At 41.2% G+C, this 24,560-nt stretch overlaps 3 protein-coding genes across 16 annotated transcripts; 2 read left to right on the forward strand and 1 right to left on the reverse strand.

Moving 5' to 3' along the window:
* Positions 1 to 92: 92 nt before the first annotated feature.
* sec22ba (SEC22 homolog B, vesicle trafficking protein a) lies at positions 93 to 4,252 on the forward strand. Its single transcript, XM_030402361.1, has 5 exons — positions 93 to 224; positions 2,607 to 2,716; positions 2,892 to 3,052; positions 3,160 to 3,306; positions 4,011 to 4,252. Exons 1-5 carry the CDS (start codon positions 150 to 152, stop codon positions 4,163 to 4,165), a joined length of 648 nt encoding a protein of 215 aa, XP_030258221.1. The 5' UTR covers positions 93 to 149; the 3' UTR covers positions 4,166 to 4,252.
* A 226-nt stretch (positions 4,253 to 4,478) lies between these two features.
* Positions 4,479 to 9,868, reverse strand: imp3 (IMP U3 small nucleolar ribonucleoprotein 3). Its single transcript, XM_030402362.1, has 7 exons — positions 9,611 to 9,868; positions 9,064 to 9,171; positions 6,279 to 6,353; positions 6,106 to 6,185; positions 5,862 to 5,913; positions 5,635 to 5,707; positions 4,479 to 5,443 (listed from the first exon to the last, which is right to left on the reverse strand). The coding sequence occupies exons 1-7, from the start codon at positions 9,745 to 9,747 to the stop codon at positions 5,417 to 5,419; spliced, it is 552 nt and encodes a 183-aa protein (XP_030258222.1). The 5' UTR covers positions 9,748 to 9,868; the 3' UTR covers positions 4,479 to 5,416.
* A 973-nt stretch (positions 9,869 to 10,841) lies between these two features.
* slc35a3b (solute carrier family 35 member A3b) lies at positions 10,842 to 23,656 on the forward strand. Of its 14 annotated transcripts, none has more exons than XM_030402349.1 (12): positions 10,842 to 10,858; positions 11,005 to 11,073; positions 11,177 to 11,260; positions 11,634 to 11,721; positions 15,041 to 15,168; positions 17,145 to 17,397; positions 17,566 to 17,720; positions 19,147 to 19,269; positions 19,451 to 19,625; positions 21,301 to 21,419; positions 21,528 to 21,661; positions 22,809 to 23,656. In XM_030402349.1, exons 5-12 carry the CDS (start codon positions 15,088 to 15,090, stop codon positions 22,900 to 22,902), a joined length of 1,134 nt encoding a protein of 377 aa, XP_030258209.1. In that variant the 5' UTR covers positions 10,842 to 10,858; positions 11,005 to 11,073; positions 11,177 to 11,260; positions 11,634 to 11,721; positions 15,041 to 15,087; the 3' UTR covers positions 22,903 to 23,656. The 14 variants fall into 14 exon arrangements, with proteins under 14 accessions (XP_030258209.1, XP_030258211.1, XP_030258219.1 ...); XM_030402346.1 differs by having other exon boundaries at positions 10,848 to 10,885; XM_030402347.1 differs by lacking the exon at positions 10,842 to 10,858 and adding an exon at positions 10,902 to 10,919.
* Positions 23,657 to 24,560: the final 904 nt, after the last annotated feature.

Consider the following 24,560-nt stretch of genomic DNA (forward strand, 5'->3'; position numbering starts at 1 on the left):
GGCCCTATTCACCGGCGCACGTTCAACTTCCGTCCAGCTCATTCCCTCTGCATCATCAAAGTTGACAGCGAAAACATACAAAGTTTCTGAAGTTCACGGTGTCTGACAAAACCGACAGTGGACGCCGCCGATTTTTGACCTCCGTCGACATGATTTCACTGACAATAATCGCTCGTGTGGCGGACGGCCTGCCGCTCGCTGCGTCCATACAGGAGGACGAACAGGTATGAATGAAAGCTAGCTTCCTCTGTTTGAAGGGATCTGCTCACCAAAGTCCATTCAAAAATAATGATGTTTAAGGACCGCTCACGTATCCTAGAAGCTAGACCTCTCAAATGCAAAGACGAGGGTTCTATTTACTCTCGGCACTATATTGGGAAAGTACACGTAATCCACTGAGAAGATTATTTAATCAAACTGTAACTTCAATTTTAATGTACAGGTCAGTTAACACCAACAACTACGTACTTGCAGTTCTGTCGTCCATACCCAGGTGTGTTATTGTCAATACCGAGGTGAGGTTAGTTTTGGGTTGGAAGTTGTTCTAGGTTGCATATTAGACAGACATTCACTCCGGAGACACCCAGCGGCGCCTCTTGCTTAGCTTCACCCAGTGCTGGCAGCAGGAGGGCGGTTAGCTCACCTTCCAGGACCTCGCGCTGCGGTGGAGACTGACGTAGTGACATCAGTGAATTACCCTGTTGTTTGATTGATTTACACAGTAAAACAACATGTTTCTACATGCCGACCTGAAGATATTAGTGAAAATTATGATTTATTTTTTTAAATTCTTATTTCTTTTAAATTAATTTAATAATTAAGTATTTTTTTTTCAATAGCTTCCATGTAATGTGACCCAGTGACCCCAAACCTATGCCGAATTGTATTACTAAGTGGGACAAATAATACACACTTCTTTTTTATTGCATTTTACTGCTCCTTCTATCTATATATCATATAATTTAATCGTGCATGTGTATAGTGACAATAAAGGCATATTCTTTTCTATTTTATATATTTTTATCACATTTTCTTTTCTTTTTTTTCATCACTACACAGGCCACACAAAGGGGTTGTAGCAAACTGAACAGCATCTTTGTATAGTTTTGAGTAGCACAATACCGGTAGGTTTGTTTATTGTCAGGAGAATAATGAAGTAACAAATACAACTAGAATTCAGAATATTATTATAAAATAGAAAATGCAGTTAAATTTAATAAAAAAGAGATGTGCCCTATGTGACCCGTGTAGTAATACAATTCAGCATTGGCTTGTAGTCACTGTGTCACACGACATGGAAGCTATTGGAAAGAAACGCTGAATTTTCATTATTAATATTCATATAAAATAGAAGAATCAGTAAAATGTTATCAAAAGAGGTGTGTATTATTTCTCCTATATAGTCATACAATTCTGCATTGGTTTGGAGTCCCTGGGTAAATACATAACACGTAAGCAATCAAAGTAAGTGTGCTACATGAAATCAGTTAAGTATTGTTATTTTTTCAATCATAATTTTCCTCAATATCTTCAATTCAGCATGGAGACACATGGTTTTTGCGTAAATCAAACAACCAGTGTAATTTATTGATGTCTGTAGGTCAGAATTTGGCAAAACATAAATACAAGAGTTTATGGTACAGTTTGTAGGCAAAACATTTTAAAGTATTTGTATGTGGTTTCAGTCTTTACAACAAATCTGATGTAGGTCCGGCTGACATTGAACAGTAAATTGACATTAAATATCCCCTACAGATGTCTTTAGAAATAATGATCAGTCTTAAATGTTTCTTCCACAAATAATTTCATTTATCTTGTTGTTCAGTCAAAATCAAAATAAGTTCCCAAGTTTACTGTAAAGTCAACACAGTGCTGCAGGGATGACATATTTTATTTTTATATACTGGAAGTAAAAAGCTAATGTTTGGCCATAAAAAAACTAAACTACGGTCAAAGCACTTCAACCACACCAACGACAAGCATCTTACTAATCTATAGTTTACACACTCATACATTAACTTCAGAGACATATTTTATGTCGCAGAACAAAACGTGAAGGTCTCTCAACTTGTGCTCAACCGCAGGTGTTATTTCAGACATTTAACCAAAAAAACCTTTTCAAAAAAACTATTGACAATGAGTTGAGGAAATCAAAAGTGCATAAATGCTAACTGATTTCTGCGCATTCCTGCAGCGCTCTATTCTCAGCGCATGTGCCCACAAGGCTTCAAGTTTCAACATCGCACTTGTGTACGCTGAATATTGGTCCTGGACTGACTTCCTGAACTAGTTGTGATGTCACAAACCGTGCTCGTAGCCCCGCCTCTTAAATGTACACTTTAAGTAGTAAATGTAAAAACAGCCTTCTAGTGTCAAACTCTGCTCATACGTCACTCTGCACAGTGAAGCGCAAACATTCAACTGCAGGAACAACAAGAAAATAATATTTTTGACTAGAGGGAGATTTTCAAAGAAAAAATGCAAATTTATCAGTTGGCCTTTATTCTATTATAGCTATTTTAATGTGAGTTTTTTGTATATTATTATGTATACAACCTCACATATGGAGGTTCTGATTACAGCCAGTTTATGCTTGTTGTTGTCAGTCAGGAAGAGATCTCCAGCAGTACCAGAGCCAAGCCAAGCAGCTGTGCCGTAAACTGAACGCTCAGAGTCCAGACCGCTGCACCCTGGAGGCTGGAGACATGAACTTTCAGTAAGTTCCCACAAGCACTAAGCACTGTTGTTGACTTGCTGTGCATTTTCAAAATGGCCTTAAACATAATAAACACTTCAATTCTGTAGGTTTAGATTGATACATATATTTTCAGGCATCAAAATCATAATGAATAACCACTGATTTGGACTCAATTAATGTTTCTTGTTTCCAGCTATTTAATAGCACAGGGTGTGTGCTACCTGTCCCTCTGCGAGGCCTCATTTCCCAGAAAGATAGCGTTTGCATACCTTGAGGACCTCCACAGTGAATTCTATGACCAGTATGGAAGAAGAGTACCCACAGTGACGAGGCCGTACTCTTTCATCGAGTTTGGTAAGACAGTTTGCGATTTGCTACATTCTACCAACACTGTGTATTTCACTATGTGCAGAAAGAACAAATTCATTGACCAAACTCATATCATACATTCATTGTTCCAGACACGTACATCCAGAAAACAAAGAAGACATACGTCGACAGCAGGGCCAGGAGGAACTTGGGCAGTATTAACACGGAGCTGCAGGATGTCCAGAGAATCATGGTGGCAAATATTGAGGAGGTTCTGCAAAGAGGAGAAGCTCTTTCTGGTTAGTATACAGTAATAAAACTCGAATGGCACGCAGTAGAGTGTATATCTTAGCCGAGGCCCTGGAGTCCCCCTTGTACTCACTCATAGATGCCTGCCACCTGAATACACATCCAGTAGTTTTTGCGCAGTCCTGCTGACAATCACAATTGGAAATGTAACCTCCTTAGTGGAGGCAAAAAAATCAATTCCTGGCCGGGTTATCTGCGTAAAACACAAGAGACAGAATACCAAGAACACCTGATGATATAAGCTCAAGTTTAATATTGCTCTCAGTAATGCATTTGTGAATATGTGGAGCTGCAATCATAAGCCGATTGAGTCAGTGGAAAGAAAATTAATTGACAAATATTTTGATAATTTATCAGTAGTTTCAGTCATCTTTCAAGCAACACATTTGTTGGTTACAGTCTCTTAAATGGATTTTCAGCTTTTAGGAAAATTGCAATGATCTCTTATACTTGCGATACATGTAAATATAACTGGCAGATTTGTGTATAATGAAATTTACTGTTAGTTGCTGCCATATGAAAATGTAATTGTATTAGTTTTGTGTGCACTCGGAGTTAAATTTACCTAACAGTACATTTTGTGGGTGCATTGTTTTGAATTGCATTACACTGCGTGCTGTCCCTTTTTCAAAAAACCACATGCATTCATTGCTAACAAAATGTCACCTCATCGTAATACTTCCCTTTCCCTCAGCTCTAGACACAAAAGCCAGCAATCTGTCCACCATGTCGAAGAAGTACCGCAGCGATGCTAAATATCTCAACACACGCTCCACGTATGCCAAGGTGGCGGCCGTGGCAGTGTTCTTCATCACGCTCATCGTCTATGCGCGCTTCTGGTGGCTCTGACAGATTCAACAAGGGAGAAGCTGTTGCGTTTCTGTTACATACCAGGGTGCCTTAAATGGGTCAATACAGTCTTATCTATTAGATGAAGACAGAAATGCTTCCTATGTTTTATCTTTTGAGAGGACAGGTGTATACGATATAAACTGAGCCATAAATCGGCGATGGGACTTCTCTACAAAAACAAATGCATCATGGTGAGTTCATGTACCTGTGTTTACTGGAATATTAAGAGCGGGGTGTCGTTAAATTAACATTTACACACTGGTGTAAGGGTTTTGTCCAGAGTTTAAACATTTTGGCGAAACACATTTTGTAAAAACTGTGATAAAAGAATGTTTATTGTTCACAAAGTTTACATTGTAACAAAGTCTTATTGAAACAAATAAATATTTATCAAATTGTTAAAATGTTTCCATTTGAAAGTTATTCTGAAGGAGCCACATTGCAGTGCCTGCTCAGGTTTGTGAGAGCTGACCAATTGCAGAAGGGGGGACCTTAAAGAGAGACACTATAACAGAGCATTCAGAAAGTGATTGACAGAGGTGCTGCAGCAATGGACAGTATGAGAAAATAATGCGTCTTTAAATATAAGAGCATGTGAACAAAAATACTAGCAGACACCTAAAATGAAAGTATGAACCAGAAAATAAAGAATATGTATAATATTGGACTTTTAATATGAAAAACATTACAGTGACAGTCCTCTCTATGGTGCATTCACACCTATGAACCAGCATGTTCATGCTCATATACATGCTAAATCTGTGAAACCAGCTGATGTTCATGCAGATGTTACTTGACTATGCAGAGAGAAGGAACAGTCACACAACTCTGGAAGCTGCTCTGAACAACCAGTGTGATGTTGTCCAGTGTTCAAACCACTGAGACTGTGCTCTTGAGCCACTGCTGGCTGAGCTGGTATAGAGTCCAAAGTCGAACGATGATATTGACAAATACAGAGTCCCCAGCCCTGCAGAGTCAGACAGTTTGGAGGGATGATCAACCGTCAATAGATTATAGTTGCACAATTTAATGACAACAAAAGATAGAAATTCAGAGAAGATTGACAGTGTGTTCCTTCTGTCCCTGCTCAGAGAAAACTGTTTGTGTCAGGAACACTTGATTTTGATCCAACAAAATCCAAGTTGATATGAGATTCAGACGGTTCACTCCTGGGTTGTAGAGTTATCCACTCCACAGTTAAAGGAGCAGATTTATTGTCCCTTCCCTGTCCTCCAGGGTGAGACGGACTTATGCGAACAGATCAAAGTCATCCCTCTGTAAAAGAAACACAGTGGTCATGTGCATAATGTATGTATTATGCTTTATCCCAGAAAAATGACCAGTAACACTCGTAGCTTTTATGACTGATTCAAAACCCACATGTTCATTTGCTTTAAAAGTTAACAATCCCAACATTTTTACTTCAGCAACTCCCAGATAAAATATGTAAGATCCTGAAAACTCACCTCATCATTATAATTCATGACATGCTGCCTGATCTTGGAGGAGTCCACCCAAGTCACAAAGTCCTCCATATTTCTAAAAAAAGAGACAGTAATTGTTGCCGCATCTGATCACTTCAAAGCTGTGGCACATGCATCTATACTATTTAACGATTCTGTTTTTGCAGAACCGACAGTTTGAGAAAGTGGCGCAATAAAAAAGATCAAGAAGAAGAAATGTGGAGACTAACCTTGTGACTAAGAACGCTGGGTCTGTGACGATGTCTGGGCCAACGCGCACATCTGAGACTGAGAGTGAAGGACGCTACCAGAAAACTATTTTTACCCGAGGACTAACCAAACTCAAGACATAAAACTTATACGACAAAATAAAATGTGTACTTTCAAAAACAACCAAAGAAACAAGGAGAACACATTTTACAATACAAGACTTTTGTGGGCATAAACACATGAATATGAAGTATTAAAGGATACGTCCCTGTTCAATGAAGGTGATGGCTGTCTTCAGGCTCTGAGCCATCCGTAAACTCAGCATGATGCTGGGCAGCCTCCTCCTGCAGGAGTCGCACAGGTGAAAACAGTCTTGTGACACATGATCACATCCAAGGACTGAATTGTAGTATAAAAATGTGTGTGGGAAGATTTACCTGCAGAATGAGGAGGCTGTGACTTTCTCTGTGAGGGACAGATTCTGTCTGGTGGGGGTGAGACCGATGCTGTATCTGATGTGAAGAAACAATAAAAATCATCGGCCTGAGATCAAAGTAGTTAAACCAAGACTGTCTAAAATGACAAACACCACTTTATGTCAGCACAGGAGTCTGTAGCGTGAAACCAAGCCCAACTTCGTCTCGCTTTGGGTTACCTTTAGCTTTACCTACTCGTCCCTGAGATGATGGATAGTTGAGTCAATTTTCATAGAATTGTTTTATTTTTGTGTCAACTCTTCCTTTAAATGTAATTCAGTATAACCACCATCAGAAAGCCCGTTATCCACTGACTCTGTTCAATCTGGGTTTTCCTTTCCTGCTATTTGCACATTCTCGTGAGAGATGGGCTGCTGACAAATTTAGTTCTACCGACAGCAAAAAAAAGATATTCTAAAAGGTGAAATGTATAAAACACAATCACATGACTACAAGAGAATAAGATGCTGCAGAAACAAAGATTTTCAATATTTCAAAAAAAAGTCAGGCTGTACCCTTCCTTCTTTATAAACTAATGTAGGTGCAACGAGGATGCTGGTGAGTGAGTGTGGGATGAGGCCATTTTCAACAAGGTCATTTTTGTTGCTCCTATTCTCATTCTTGCTGGACTTGTTGCATTTTTTTTCCTGTAGACTGGCAGCTGACAGTGAGATGATTTGTGTGTTTAGGGGATGTGACAGATGGTGAGGATGATTAAGAGAAGGAGGTGGGCGCAGCAGCTGGTATAGTGGAGGTGGGAGCACCAGTGCAGGAAGAAGAGGTGGGCACAGCAGCTTCACTGGGTACGAGCTCTACTATCTACACAGCGACTGCTCCGTGTAAAAAAATAGTATTATTCACTCATCACCATCATCTTTTTACATTCAACTAGTTGCAAAATTAGAAAAATGCATTACAGAATTATATACAGGGCGTCCTATTATAATCTAAATTTAACTGCCTGTGTACTGTACACAGGCAGCATGAAGGGGGCTACAAACTTTCAATTCTTTGTGCACCCAGTGTTAAGGACAAACAAAAGACCTTAATCTTGAATTAAATTAGATTTAAAATGGATTAACACAGTAATCAAGAATTGTAGGGGGGGCGACCCGGCAGCTCAGTTGATAGAGCACGTGTCCCATGTACAGAAGCTTTGTCAGCTCGAGTCCGGCCCTTTGCTGCATGTCATTCCCTCTCTCTCATATCTGCCTCTCTGAACTGTCCTGTCAATTAATTTTCACCATAAAGGGCCAAAAAATACATAAAAAAAATAAAAAAATAAATGAAATTAAGAGCCTAATCTAGCTTAAAGAGGCCACCAGCAAGGACTACAACACAAGATGGATCACAATGTTAAGTTTTATGAACATGGCACTGAGGCACTTCTGGCCTGAAGGAAAACAAGAGAAGCCACACATACTTTATGAATCAACGCGCACATATTCCATATAAGTTAACATATAATTGTGAAAGTTGACTGAGGCGCATCAGAGTTCTAAGCTTGCTCAAATGTTATTGGACCATATGGTGGAAAATGTGCAGCACTTAGGAAGGACAGTCTGATTCCTGCTTTAATGAATCTGGGCGTCATGTTTTTGGCTGCGACAGCCTTCTTGCGACATGAAGAAGTGGTTCTTCTCAACTACCCTGTCTCCACTCACTAGACCCACACAACTGAACACAGCCTTCAGGGGTTTGGATATGTTTATGCCCAGCAGCTGAAGCATGTGATCACTGTTTGAGGGAGCAGCAGAATCTCAGTTTCCTTAGCTCTGCAGATGTCAATTACATGGCCCCACAGTGCGTTTTTTGCTGGTCCATTAATAGGACAAAGGTTCTTGGAGGCATGTTCAATCACACCCTGTGGCCAAATCATGAAGAGCTCAGTGGTCATGTACCCTTTATCAGTGTCCCCACGCATGCGGTTTCTTAAACCATCCATTGCATATGCCACACTGGGAGGACTGCGGGGATAACTGATGATGAGAGGGACGTTTACACCAGCTGCACCGACAGCCAAGTGTACAGTGATGTGCTCCTGATGGAAGGCATGCCTCTTTTCTTTCTAGCTCATCACTTTTTCCTGACTCATATCTGGTTTATGTCCAAACCCAGTTTAGCCGCAGTTCCAAATTATGTAAGGTTTGTTGTGGACGTTTCAATAAAAGACTGAAAAACTTCTCTGTTGTAGGGCAGTCCAGTGGCTCAATTGAGGGAGTCCAGTGTAGTGCGTCTGGAGGGTCATGCTTGTGCACACATTTGCATATGTGGAACAGAAATGCTTCCTCGTTGGTTTTTAAGTTATTACTTTAAGCATTCAGGTCAGCCATAGTTTTTTTTTTTTTTTTTAGCATTGTTAGTTAGCCTTTGATAGCAGAGGAGAGAGAGGCCAGGATACAGCAGGTCAGACAGACCACACAGATTTCTAGGAATCATAAAGTTAAACTTAAAGTAACATAGGAAATGTTTGACCTAATATGGTCTATATGACCACATTGTGGCATTTACAATAATGGGGAATTTTAAATGTTTCTTAACTTTAAAATAAAAGATAATTAATGGTAACTTTTACATTGAAGATTATCACAACAAAGTAGCCTTGTGTCTTTCTGAGCTGCAGTGAAAAAATAACAGAGATAACCCAAAGAGAGCTGTATGACCATGGAACACGCTAAAGATGCTGATTGAAAGTCATTAGATAGAAGATCATATCCATGCAAATATCATCTTGGGACCAACTCACAGTTTTTCCAGTAGCTGATGTGTGCTCTGAGCTCTGAAGCCATCCTTCTCATCCAGGTCTCGGATTTTCTGTGCCAGATCTCTGATGTTACGACTCAGCTTGTTGTACCTGAGACGAGGGAGGAAGAAACCCTGTCAGAACAACTAACAATACGTCTGTTGTTCTATGTCAGTTTCATTCCCTGTTCAGACGACATCTGATTAGACAAATACAACCATCACAGTATACTCAATGGTTTCAGCCACAAGTGAAGGGGTAGTTCACTCAAAATATACAGTATTAAGTTATATATGTGGATGTTGTATGTAAGTTAGTGTAGCTGAAAATGAATGACCAGAGAAACATTTTTGGTTTTGTGTTTACTTGTTTGATTGCTGACTTCAGACATTCCTCACAATTAAAACACTGAACGTATTTTTCATCACAGCCTGGACAAAGTACTCAGGCGAAACGCTAGTTTAAACACAGCAGGCAGAACAATAATGTTTTGTGACAGCAGCCAGTGTTAGCAGTGTTAGCAGTGTTAGCCACAGGCTGTGGTCCTCACTTGGTGTAGTCTTCCCTCTTCTCGATGCGGAACCTCCGCAGCACTTTGACCTCGTGCAGGTTGTTGTCCACCTCCCAGTTGATGAAGTCCACCTTCTTCAACAGTTTCTGTTCGTGGTGCTTTAACTTACGAACCATTTTTACACCTTTTATTGACTGAATCCGATATATTTACAGTACACACTCCTTCACATGCAGTCTAGAGTGGCAACCGGAAGCACGTGTTCTTCTTCTTCGCTCACAAATTATCGTCGACCGTCCAGTTAAAGTGAGCTGCAGCGCCACTTACATCTCTCTAGTGTCAAACCTCTCTGCTGACATGCTTTCCTGTCATTTAAACATTTAAACCTTAGTATTCAAGGGGCTTTATTTACTCCCGAAGGCCTCGAAATATCTTCTTAAAATATCCTTATTGTTTTTTGTCACCCTAAACTTTATGTGTGACATGTCATAACAACCAAAACCAGACATCCATTCCACTATCAATAATAAATGGAACTTTTGTAGACTAATGTACAATAACCTGAAATGTACTGTGATTATGCAATTAGTTAAAGGTGTAATATATGTAACAAACAGGGTGTCATGTATCACCAGAGTAACCCTTAATTGCCCTGGCTGTTGCTGCGTTGGCTATTTTACTACTTTACTATTTCATCTACAATTTAGTGGTTCATGAGTAGTCACATAAATACTCTTAAACTCTACAAATCAGTGAATAATATGTTAAAGTAAGTTAAAGCCTGTATCATGTTCTGTTCGGTTCACAGCCAAATCCCTCAAAAATATGTACAGTATATAATTTGTTTTATTTAATGCATCTTTAAGTGCCATGTTGGAGTTAATGTTGTGCTTTGTGAATGTGTTTGTCTGTCTTAAATGCCAACACATTTCAGTGAGGTTTTGGTGTGAGACTGTGCAAGACTGTAGCTGTGGGTCAAGATCTTAAAAGCTTCTTATTTCGGTAGATTTAGGTTATTTCCTTTTTTAATGATTTGGTTTCTCATTATGTGTATTCTGATTTATTTATATTCTTTCCTGTGATACAAACACGTGCTTTGTGGTTTCTGTGACACTGTGATCAGCTCTGACTGAGATGTCGTTTTGTGTGTATGGGACCCTGTGGGGTCCTTCGCGCTCCCTCAGAGGGATACAGCTCCCCCTACCGGACTGTGTCTGCTGTGCAGTTTTGGACCGCCTTTAATTGGCACACCTGTGTGGTTTCACTGGGCTATTGCCAGAATACACGGTGAGGAAGGAGCATCGGTACCGAAACGTCCGTGTGGCAAGATTGAAACATTTTGATGAGAGTGCTGTCCTTTATTTTATTTTTTCGTTTGTGTATTTCAATGAGGAATTTAAAATGGTGCTAAACTTTTTTCTTCTCTCCAGCAGGTGTCACCATACGTTTGGAGCTCGGCTCCGTGCGTGTGAGGCTCCGTCCCCTCTGCTGTAACACTCAGTGTATATTTCCATCTTATAGCTGCGAGACTTTACTGTGAGCTGGTCACAGTTTGGCTGTAAGTGACGGTCGGGTGAACTTTTCTTTTCTTTTTTGTGCGTATAGAAGAGCAGATGGGAGACGATTATCCAGCGACTTGAGTGTCCGGACACTTTCATCCACGTCCTCAGCTGAGATCCAGTCCGACAGGTAAGTTACTGTGTGATGGAGAGTTTGAGAAGTTCTTCTTTCTTCCATTAAGTCCGGCTAAACACTCAGTAATTTATAAATATGAGTCTGTATCTCTAGACACTACTGTCAGTCTGCCGTGACAACTTCAGGGACAGTTTTAAGCAAATGATGGCTTTATTATCAGCAGGATGCAACTGATCACCATCAGAGGAGCAAATTGATGCAGGCTTTGGAGAGAGTGAGAGTCAGTCACTCTCTCTTTCTCCAGACGGATCCGGGTCCTGATGATGCTGTTCAGTTCAATATTTGTTCAAGTCACCTCCCATTAAAACAAACGTCTCAATGTTTCCTGGTGACGGCAGTCCAATCAATTTTTGCTCTTACCACGCAGATCCACGTCACCACCTGCAGCCTGCCACAGCTGAGTGTTGTCTCACAACTCATTCAATTCGATCGTTATTTCCAAAATATCACCAGAGGCAAGTTTGAACTGACACTTCTGCCGTTTGACCTGTTTGTGGCTCTAATGTTGCATTATCTCGTCCATTGTGCTGAACTCTCAGAATGAGGGCTACACTCATTATTACACAGACATCCCAGAGGGGCCACAGGCTCTGCTTTCTGTGTTATCTGATGCTACATCTGCTTTGAAAAAGTACAAAACAAACACACACACACACACACACACACACACACACACACACACACACAAACAACAACCTGCACCATGATCTGGATTTCTATGTTTGGGGACATCTGCTGAGGTACAAAGAAGACCAGTTTTGATCGAGCTGAAATGTAATGCATGCCGCCCACTTCATTTGTGTACGTAGACACACCTCCAGAGCAACAGTTCTGTCAGGTTTGACAGCAGGACGCCTTCGCCTGAGATGGTGCTCGGCAGCTCACAGTGAATGAATAGACTGTCGTAACTTCACTTCAAAGCACAGGGATTTCAAAAAAGGAAGCTCGGACAGTGAACATGTTGGAGGAAGAGGCAGGATGGGTTAAGCAAAGCGAGGTGAGATTGACACATCTGGAAGAGTGCTCTGTGTAACATCTGTGTTAAAGGGCCACACTCATCATCTGTGACAGGTTTAGGGGAGCTGGGCTGGTCAGGGCATTTCTGTTTTTACTTTCTTCTGTGAAAGTTTGCCAGCAGTTTGTGTGTGTGGAGTTGCAGCTATCTGCGGGTGTTTGACACACATCCAACTGTTTGGGCCTCTGTTGCATTCGAAGAGAAATTATTTTTCATGTTTGTGCAGTGTGTTGTATCTTAATAGCACTAAGATTGCCACTGTTTGGTACCGCAGATAAACTCACCAACCTACAAATGTAACATGCAGTGACAGACTCAGGATGCTTGCGGGCAGGGGGCAAACCAAGCTGAAAGGAAACCAGGTACATGTGGTGGGGCCAGCGTGTGGAAGGGGCGGCCTAGAGGGCCCCTGTTCATGTTTAAATGCCATAGGGGCGTCCAAGAGGGGAATTTCACTGCTTTTTATTTGAAGTTGGGGGCTCCCCTAGGTTTTCTAGTTGCCTTGCTACAGATGGTATCAAAGACAGTCAACATTTCACTGCCTTCAGAGGTCTTCTTGAAAGCCCCGGCGACTGCAGTAATCAAACCACTTTTTTTTAACTTATCTGGAGGCATTTGTGCTAAACTACTCCATGCTCATATCAAACCTGCCATTACTTGGTAAGGTTATCGAGAAAGACAACTCAGCAACTCTATGGCAGTGAATAACTACCATGATATTCCAGTGTGGATTGATTTCCCACTGCAATATAGAGACCACTCTTATTAAAGTTGTGTGTGTGTGTGATTTTAATCTGGTCTGGTTAGGGTTAGGGTTAAGTCTTTGTCCTCATGTTGAACCTCCCTGTTGCATTTGTTACTCATGGTGACGATGTATTAAAAGACAGACTTGTCTGACAGGTTTGGTCTGTCTAACACAGCACTGAATTGGCTGAAGTCCAGGCCATTTAGTATTGAATGGTAGTTCAACAAGGGTTGACTCTCTGACCTTGGTTTAATAATCCTTACATACTTCTGGTTTTCATTACCTAGAATAAGGTATATGCAGAGTTTGACTCTAGAAGCGTGTCTCTACACTGATTGCTGAAAGTGTCAATTCTCTGTGCTCACTGAAAATCTGTTTATAAGAGGCGGGCCTACGAGCATGATATGTGACATCAGATATAGTTGCTGCACTGCACTCACTGCTAGTTTCTCATAGAATCATCATTTAAAGGTGCAATATGGAAGAATTGGACCGGGGTTAGTTGGTCAACATGCTTACTTCAGTAGATATCTCTACAGCACTATACATAATCGCCGTAATATTAAAACTGTTATTTCTTCACATTCAGTTGATAATTTGAGTTAATTTTTGAAAATGTGTCACTAAAATGTACATACTACACCTTTTAAATGCTATTACTCTTCGATAAATCGCTGAACAATTCAGGCTGAAGATGCTTATCAGATCTCCTGACCCAGTACGAGCCTGACGGACCTCTCCGGCCATCCGGTTCTGGATTTCTAACTGTTCCCAGATTCAAAACTAAACATGCTAAACAAAGAAGCTTGTCAATGTTGACTAATCTCAAATCCAATCTAAAGATTTCTTTTCTTTTATCGATTTTACTCTGTGTGCGTGTGCAAGTTTGCTTCTGTTGTTTGCATTATTAGTTTATTGACCTTTGCCTGTGCAATGTGTAAGCACTTTTGGTATGAAGTTTTCCCGCCTCGTCTTGCCTTGCCTATTATGTCAATATTGATGACAAAGAATAGCAGTATTTGTTTTATATATTGACTGCTAACCTTTTCAGAGATGGTGGTGGCTACATCTGTCCGATAAATCAAGTAACAAGTCTTTCCCTCTGAAATGTGGTGAGGTGGAAATAAGTAAAGATGTAAAAGACTTCAACAGCACAAATTAAGCCCGACTGATTTGGTACATTTGAAAACTTTGGGATCACCATCAGAGCTTGTTGTCCCAGGTAATTTAAGCAACGGTTGTTGGTTTGCTGGCAGCTGAAAATGAAAGTCCATAGTGTTCTTAAAATGTGCCTAAAGAGAGGGGAGGTGAGTGTGTGGGGTGTGCAGAATGACACACACACACACACACACACACACACACACACACACACACACACACACACACACACACACACACAGAGAGAGTGATTGTGCAGCCATGCCCCTCTGCTCAGCAGAGCTGCCACATAAGGAGGTCAATGTGTTGAACACACCACACCTCTTGTTCTGTTTACACCTCTTTGGCCTCTGTGGCTTGTTGTACATCCTCTCTCCAGTAGCGCTGGATATTCCGCACAGCAGAAATTATATGACCATTTTATGTCATAGCTCTGTGGACTTTGTATCTTAACTTGGTAGTTAAAGTTATAGTGGATATATTTCCAAGTCATTTCCCACGTGTGTGTGTGTGTGTGTGTGTGTGTGTGTGTGTGTGTGTGTGTGTGTGTGTGTGTGTGTGCTTGAAATGAGACAGTAATGTAGTAATGCAATGCAAACTGGGAAAAACCTGTATTTTTTTATCAGTCAGATCTTTGTATGCGATAAGGTGGTAGTGACACACTGGAGGCTAGTGTTTTTGAAGGAGCTGTTTAAAAACAATACAATGCAAACAATCCAGTTCCTCCCTCCGTTAGTAAGGGGCTGTAGCTGACTCTGTAGTGACAGAGGGACAGAAGTTAAGTATGCTTTGCTTTTTTTGAATATTCTGCTTTCTGTTCACATGGATTTTTGCAATTTTGATGCATTTGGATTAGGTAACAAATTAAGGTGGAAGTGGCGGCACTGACTGTTCAGAGATAAGATGTTTCACTCCGGAAACGCAACAGAAATGAATGAAGACTGTCTTACAGCAAGCCCTCAGGACACCGAAGATGCAAGAATGGTAATAATTATCTTATGCATCTCACAACCTGAACATCCACGTGTGATAGGTTGTCAGTAACACTAAACCACCACGGTGTGATCTTTTTCTCTTGGTTGCTGAGCTGGGCTAAAACGTAAGATACAAACTGTGTCAGTATTAATGTAATCAAACTTTGACATATTGTGACCCAGAATGTTTTTGTGTGCCACTGATGGAAAAAGTAATCTGATCTTTTACTTTAGTAAAAGCACAAATGTATATAAAAGTGCAAATCTACTCCAGTACAGATAAATGTACAGTATAGCATTGTATTACATTATTACAATGTAAATATTGAATACTGTGCTCTGCTACCATCATTTTTTTTCTTTTTAAAAAAATGTTGACCTTTTTAGAAAAATTATTAGAATTGTTTACTCTTTGGGCATCAAACGGCTATTTTAAATGAAACCATTTAGGGAATTGGAGATTGTTTGTTTGGTGGTGGGTTGGTTGGGTCTTTGGGTGGTAGACATGACGAGGAATTCAACCATTTTTATAAGATGTTACAAACCAATAAAGGCTGAGAACCGTCGGTTTAATCTTTATGATTGATTGTACTTAATGAGCCTATGCGCGTGTTTAAGGTTAAATCTTCATTTTAAAAGTATCTACCAGTGAAGCTGTCGAGTAAATGTAGTGAAGTAAAAGTTTAAAGAAGCATACATTGGAAAACGTCAATCTAAGTGTAAAACTTGTAGTGAATACAGTATTATAGTTAACGTGTTGCTACCAGTGTAAAGTTCATTGTTACATTGGTATGAAGGAACTTGTACTTTACTTTTGGTTGTTCCATTTTTCTGTCACTTAATACTCCACTAAATTTCAGAATAGAAAATATTGTGAGACTATACATTGTCAAGTAAGATTTTAAATGTAGGAGCTTTACATCTAATCGATTTTTTTCACATTTCGGTATTGGTTCCTTAACTCATGTAAAGGATTTGACTTCCACAGAGTGTTACACCAGTGTCAGCCATAATCAAATGTTATTAAAAAGCAAACACCCACGTTGAATAGAAATAAGTACAAGTTAGCTGTCTACCTGCGCAGAGAGCGGCTGCGCACACACCCCTTGAATTGGGTGTGGGTTGTAAGCATGACAGTTTGCGGTGACGGATGGGTTGATTGTTGTTTCCCACACAGTCTAGCCACTCGGGTGACATCATAAACCACATCATTATTATTCATTATAAAGTTTGATGGCAGAGCAAGTTGCTGGACATTCCGTAGAGAAACAAGAAAACGGGAGAGTTCTGGGAGGTGGTGTGTGAAATATTTGTTGGCAGATCTGATGTAGTTCAGCTTAAGTTATAATCAAAGAATAATCAAACATGTTTTCATATAAAGGGAAACTGAAAGTTGTGGTTTTGCTGACAAACTGCTGCTCACGTGCAGTTTCATCTTCACCAATGATCAGCCAATCCCTTCTACTTCTTCTGAATAAATCCTTTGTTTCTCTGGGTAGAGGACCGACTTTCACACTAAGTACAGAAAAGGTGACAGTTTTGAACTCAGTTTTCCCTCTGTCCCCATTATTCTTACTGCTGTTTTGATCTTTGTTTTATGTGCTCCAGGACTACAGGCAACTCACAGGAATGCCCCACTCTGCCTCAGGCTGGACTCTCTGTTTAACTACCCTTTAATTACTAACCAGCATTCCTGATTGTTCTGCACTCGTTCTCTCCTCTCTCCTCTCTTTATGCTCTCTAATGTATTAGAAGTTGACTCTGGCTCTCTATCCCACCAAGACTCTAACTTTCATAATCCCTTCATAGCTGTTTTCTTCATCTTGTGACATCAAACTGTTTTACTTAAGCAGAAGTTGTTTTTCTTGCTCAAGGGCACTTGAATCTGCTCCTGAGATTGGTGGGGCCAGCTAATAGGGGTGTGTCTCTTTTCTCTGACCGAACTGTGGGTGAACTTTCTCACTGATTCTGTCTCGTTTCTTCCAGTCCATCCCAAAGGCTCCTTTGCACACAGACAAGGAGTACTCCACAATGGTCTTTACCTCCCCTTCACACTCCTTGAGGCTGAAGTATATGTCTCTGGGGGTGCTGGTGTTGCAGACGACCTCGCTGGTGCTCACCATGCGCTACTCCCGCACACTGCAGGAAGACGGTCCCCGCTACCTGGCCTCCTCCGCTGTGGTGTCAGCGGAGGTGCTCAAGATCCTGGTCTGCATCCTCCTCGTCTTCAGGGAGACCAGTAAGTGTCAAGGGTCAGGGGATGGGAAGTTATCAACCTGACACTGCTGGGTACAAGTTATCATATAAATGCCCCCCAGTGTTTTTAACACGAGGGCGGCTCTGTCTCTCCTCTCCATGGGTGGTCCCTTGGTCAAATTACTGACAACACACTCTCTGTCACCGCCAGATTTTAGTGTGCAGGCCATGAACCAGCTGCTGAAGGAGGAGATTGTGAAAAAGCCCGCAGAGACCATGAAGTTGGCCATTCCTGCAGGGATCTACACACTGCAGAACAATCTGCTCTATGTTGCCTTGTCCAACCTGGACGCAGCCACATATCAGGTGACACATGAATGTGCTGCTTCAAGTTCACTGTTTGTGTGTCTGTATTTCTATGATTAAACAGATTCCTGTCCTGTGTAGCCATGAATTAACAGAGCTCAGTAGTTATCAGGGGACACTTTTTTTCTTTTTTTATCCTTTCCAAACCAGTAATTGTGGTGAAATTTAAAAAAGATTTTCTCAATGGACACTAATGACAGTGGCAGTGTGTTGGTATAAATTCAGTTTTCTGCTGTAGTGCCTGGAGCTCATGAACATCCGGAGAGTAACTACAGCAGATTTATCACCCACTTCTCTCATGTCATCCCTGGACCTATTTTGCATTCAGGTCAAATTTGCCATCATGTGCTCATTAAATGCCGTGCCGTAAGACAGGGAAACATGCCGGTGTCCTTGTACATCTTTGCTGGTGTGGACTACCAAGACTATTTCTGTGCAACCCACCCTGATTGTACAGCAAACTCAATAATCATCAGCTTCTCAGAAGGAAAAACAAACTTTTCATTATCTTCTGTTTCATGTGTATCAATACTACAGATTTCGCCTTGCGGCATGCAGGCTTCCAGTTCTTTGGGCATTGTTTTGTGGACCTTGAAGCAGTGAAGCTTTGAAAAGGACTGTACTGACTGGGATGTTTTCAAGATTGTTACCAACAGCCTGGATGACTTCATAAAAGTTGTGACATCCTACAAAGACTCTGAGGACTGCTGACTGCCCCTGTCTTCGTGGCCTGATCTTTGTGGTAAAAAAGTAATTTGAGCGTCTTGTTTTGTCCAGCCTCAAAGCCATCACCGACCCACTCCTGGACCCCTCCAGATCCCCTACATAGCCAACAGGTCTGTGAAAGATGTGGTCGACATGGCTCTCCACATCATCCTCCAGCACCTGTGGGGCTTTTCCATTTGCACTTTTGGCTGAGTCAAACCATGCCGTGCTTATTTACAAGTTTAACTTTGCCAAGTTGTGCCGAGTCACCCAAGATGGAAGTGGGGTACGATGCACGGAGAAGAAGTATCTACGGCTGTTCCTTTGACCTTTAGTAACAGCCTAGATCAGCCTGCCGCTTTTAAACATAACTGACGCAAGACAGGCACTTACAGACACACCTTTTGAACAGGAAGTTCTGAGGCTCCTCAAGAACCAGATTGGCTGCAACCTGCCATCTTTCCAGGACCTGGACTCGTCTAGAACCCTGAGGCAAGCAGGAAGGTTTACAAGCGATCCCTCCCACCCATGACATAAAAACTTTATGCAACACTCTCCTGTGGCTGGAAGCTGCAGTCCATCAGGACAAAAACAATACTTTCCTTATCTCTAGTGGCCTGCTCAACGAGGCCAGAGGCTGAGCTGACACTGACAGATTTGTAATGTACCTTATGTTTCTCTGTCATATTCATATACCTGACTGCCTTACTTTCTGTCATAGGTCACATATCAGCTGAAGATTCTCACCACAGCCCTGTTTACTGTCTCCATGCTGGGGAAGAGGTTGGGTTTGTACCAGTGGCTGGCGCTGCTCTTCCTCATGGCTGGAGTCACTCTAGTTCAGGTACCACACTGCAAAGTCCCTGAGCAATTGACAAATACGCAGGTTTAGCTGATTTCCGAACGTGGTTTGTCTCTCTGAGATTAGTATGGCTTAATTCCCTCATCAGATGTTTTACTTACATAACATCTGACAGATTTTAAGTCCTCTGCTTTTGCATTTGCATTTACTCCAACCTCCACAGTGGCCCACAGAGTCTGGAGAAGAGTCTGAGCAGAAGGATTTGTCTGCAGGCTCCCAGTTTGTGGGACTGATGGCTGTGCTGATGGCCTGTGTGTCAAGCGGCTTTGCAGGAGTTTACTTTGAGAAAATCCTCAAAGAGACTAAACAGAGCGTGTGGCTCCGTAACATACAGCTGGGTGAGTAACTACGGCCTCTGTGTGCTTGCTGAGATGAAACAATATGTGTTGACTGAACTTGAAGGCTTCTTTTAAACTTTTGCTTGGACAGAGGTTTCTAAGGTCTGAGAAAATCACTTTGATGATGACAACACTTTTGCAACATGTCTGTTCTTATCTCTAGGAGCAAGACTCAGTTGTATGTTCCTCTTTTGTCATGCCTCTAGATTGCAACATCACTGCCAGATGCTCAAAATGATCATATATTTTCATGTAGGTGTTGTTCCCAGAAGAAAAAATAATACTTGTCCAGGACCATCCTTACAACTGACCAATCATGTTTTTGTAATGTTACGGCTTTGCATCTTCTGGGAAAAAGATTTTAACCCAAAATTGTATCCATATTTTCCTAAACCTTAATTAAGTATTTTTGGTGCCTAAATCTAACCAACCAGCAACAGAAAGGAACTTTTAGTTCATTATTACTCACTAAAAATTATTAGTGAACTCAAATGATAAGTGAACAATATAATGTTTGGTCAGATACTGAATTGGTGACACACTATTAGTTGTAGAGATCTACTGTGCTGCTGGGCTGAGGACATGTGTACAGCATCCATGTCCCAAAGTGTGTTACTTCTCTGCTGCAACATCCATATTTACAAATTGTAGTCCACCACAAGGGCATGCCTTTTGCTTTTATTGAGCTTCAGTTGATTGTTGTTGCACCATGCGATGAGGTGCTCCATCATTCCTCTGCTCTCCTGTGTAGAAATAGTCTCTGAGTAAAAATAACACGTTTCTAACTGGAAATTTTTCAGTGGAATCATATGAGATGGGTGCCAAGAAGTACAATTGCAGCTTTCCAGCTACTGTTAAAGGCTCCTAGAGGCAAAACCACAAAAAAGCGTGGTTATCTGTGTCTGACTGAACTCTGCTGTTGGTTTGAGTGGAATCATAGACTAAACTGAAACTCTCCATGAAGACATGGAAACTGTTTTTATTGGTTGTACCTAAATTCTATAAATTGTGATGTGAGATGCAAACAAGATAGGAATTAGGCTCATGATGTTCTGATTGGTGAACCCAATACAGACTTGGAGACAAGAGAAGCTTCAAGGCTGAGGATATAAAAGCAAGGACGAGACGAGACTTTCAACTTTCAACTTTCATGTGGTTAATATTAAATTGCTCACTACTAAGAGCAGGGTTTCCTCTCATCAGATCCTCCACACATCTTTATATGACCTGTTATTTGATCCTTATGGAAATGAATTGGCTGGCAACATCCTCACATATATTTCTTAAAGAGAACCGTGTTCATCAAATGCAGGGACAGGATATCAAGAGACATCAGTCTAGGTTTCTCAGTGAACAGTTTGTCTAAATGAGGTTGCCTTTTTCTATCATGGGTACAGCGCAGAGGGCCGGAGGTTAATAGACTGACTTTGACTCCATCTGTTGAAACTTTTAAATTCAATGAGCATTATATCCATGAACATGAACAAACAAAGCAATCAGCTGATTTGTGATTGATGTTGTGGATTTCTGGGTATGTTGCTGGGGGAGAGAGGAGTAGTTATAGGCAGGTTTAGGTGCATAGGAATGGGTGGAGGAACCTGTCAAACTTGTCGTGTGTGTGTGTGTGTGTTTGTGTGTCTCAACAAAACCTTTCATCTGTCCTTGTCTCTTTCAGGTGTTTTTGGCTTTATGTTTGGCTTGGCAGGAATGATAGTGTACGACGGCCAGAGGGTGAGAGAGTCAGGAATGTTTCAGGGCTACAACACTATCACCTACACAGTTGTTGTTTTACAGGTTTGAAATGTTGCGTTTCTCTATATTCTCATTTTATCACTTGCATCTGTGTGTCACATGTTCGCTTTGTGTGCAGAGCGCTTCTCAAACAGTATTCTGTGCCTGCAGGCTCTGGGCGGGTTGGTCGTTGCAGTGGTCATTAAATATGCAGACAACATCCTCAAAGGATTCGCCACCTCTGTGTCCATCATCACGTCTGCAGTCATTTCATATTTCCTGTTGGAGGACTTCAACCCCACTGGGTAAACACATACACACTCATGCACACTCATCTCAGTCACTTATCTCAGCTGCAGAAAATAAACGTGTAATAAATCCTACTCACTCGCTCTAATTACCAGACTTTTCCTCTAACATACCATAAGGTTGATATTTGTGGTTTTCAATGAAATATTTCGATAACTATTTGATGGATTTCTATGAAGTTTTGGATGATCACTATGGTGATCCCTTGACTCGGCACTTAGCAACGTCGTCAAAACCAGTGACTCCACTCCACTAACCTCAGCCATACTTTGTATGCGTTTGTCATCATAGAATGAGCCTTTTATATTTACAAAAGGAGTAGCTCCTCATCCGTGTGTGGCGCCCATCATGTTTCTACAGTAGCCCAGAGCAGAGCAAACACTGGTTCTAGAGAGGGCCTTTCAGATTTTTTACATTTTTAGGGCCCATCGTAGGGGTAGTATGAGGTGAGGGGTACTTCATGTGTTACAATCTACAAGCTGCAAACTACAACTAAATCCTGCACACTATACCTTTTGTAATGCTAATTTGGAAATATTAACATACTAACAACCTTATAAGTACATCCAACAATGAAAATTCAGTCATTATCTACTCACCCACAAGCAGACAGAAACTGTTTCATAGCCCACAAGCCATTTTTGGAGCTTCACAACAAAACAGCATTGCAGCATTCTCTTGAACAACTGAAGAAGATGGGGATTTGTTGTAAAATGTATTTTTTTTTTAAAACAGACATACAGGTATAATCCAAGTCTCCAGAATATCCTAGATCCCAAACGAATTTCAAAAGTTATCATTTATATCCTCAACTTGCAGTTCAAACTTGTGCACCCACTTCAGTCAGGTCGGGTGCTAAGGCTTCCAGCTAATCGGCTAAAGTGAGGATTTCTGCTTACAGCTGTGTAACGCCTTTTCAAATCAGTTTGGGATCTTGGGGCCTCTGGAGTAGTTTGAGTGGATAATGACTGCATTTGAATTTTTGGGAGAACTTATCCATTAACCTTTTTGACATCAGCATTAAGCCATATACAGCTGGCTGACTGCACTGCAAGCTTAGCTTTAGACTACATGACATTACATTAATTGTTTATTGCATTCTAATTTCTAATGCTTTTCTCTCTGTCCCCTTCTCTCTCTCAGTCTATTTTTCCTAGGGTCGCTGCTGGTTATCGCTGCCACGTTTCTTTATGGCTACGAACGCAAACCTGTCAGCGTTAATGCCATCAAAGTATAACTACTTACCTCGAGTAACCATGCTACCTGTCTGAGGAGACGAACAGCACCCGGCACAGACTGAGCAGGGCTCTATGACCTGTGACAGTGATTTTGGAAGGATTTACTGATGAGGGGAAACGTAGAAGAGCTGATAAGATGATGATAAGAGCTGTTACTGCCAAACGGCTGCAGCAGGAGACTGCTGGGACGGGACGTGCCTAATTACTCCTCTGGAAAAATGCTGTTTTGCACAAAATATGGTGGTTGATGATGCGAATATATCAGTGTGGGTTTTTTTAAGGTTTTTCTTATAAAATACTAACAATGTTGCAGTGAATCTAACATACTGTATGACTAAAGGATCTCATGGAAATGTACTGTTTGTACGTTTAAAGGGATCTTGCTAAGGTCAGGATGAATGCGTGGCCTGTGTATTTATATGCTATGGGATGTGAGGAAAATGGGTGTATTTCTAAAACAAAAAGGGTATCAACAGTGATGAGAGGGTCGGAAAATCCTTGACAGAGCTTCCATCTAGTGGTGGAACGAGGAGCTTACTTGCTGCAAAGAGGAGGGGTTACCTCTGTTCAAAGATGCTGAATGTCCATTTTTCAATGAGATGAGATGAGATGGGATATGACTGCTCTGACCTTGCCTCTCACAGTCTGAGTATTTATATCAAAAGCACTTGTTTGACTGTTTTTTAAATGCAAAACAAAGGTCTTAACTGAAGAACAAATGCATAAATTAAAACATCTTTCATGCGGACACAACCAGCTCTGCCCCGATCTTTTTTCTTTCTTCAAAGTGAGATGGATGGATAAATAAGGCTGTAACTGTACGTGTGTGTGCACACTCTCACACACTTGCATACACACAGAGCTAGGCACACCCATGAATACTTTGAACTGTTTTCTTTTTTTTCCCGTTCCAGTTGCAGTGCACCCAGAAACATCAAACCAGTCTCTATAGCAACAGATGGCTGAATGAGCTGCGGTGCCCTGACGTGTGTAGACACACTGAATTAATATAACCTATTTTAACCTCTTATTTCACATGGTAGTGACAGCCATTTTTTATTCAACAATGTCCCTGACAAATAAAAACAGCATTGAGGCAGACGAACAAAAACAACCCATTGTTCCTATTTTGGCAGTTTTGTCAGACAGAAAATCTTTGCATAGTTGTGGATTTAAGAGCAAATGAGCACAATTGGTGTGTGTGTGTGTGTGTGTGTGTGTGTGTCGTGAGGTGGACAGAAAGGGGATAAAAACGAGCGGGCAGATGGGAAGGTAAGGCGTGAACCTGGAGAGAAGCACAGATGGAGGATGAGTCATGTGACTCGTGCGTGGAGTGGCAGGCAGGGACTTGGACGGAGCCCAGTGTGAGCCACTGGACAGACCATGACCATGACACAGGAAGGTTTATCTGTGGTTATCTACAGAAACCTACTGCTGACTAATATACGTCAAAGGGGCGCTATGTAGTTTTGGGGAACAATAATTTTTACATTTATAATATTAATGAGGTGATGACACAAAGAAAAGTAAATGAAATATTGATTTTATTTTTCCATAACTGAATAAACGAGCTGTTCTCAGACAAAAATAAGGTCCCAGAGCACTGTTTGGAGCTAGAAAGGTGGCAGGGTCCGCCACATATACACTGAGTAAAGCA

Source organism: Sparus aurata, chromosome 21 (assembly GCF_900880675.1).
Source record: "Sparus aurata chromosome 21, fSpaAur1.1, whole genome shotgun sequence".
NCBI lineage: Eukaryota > Metazoa > Chordata > Actinopteri > Spariformes > Sparidae > Sparus > Sparus aurata.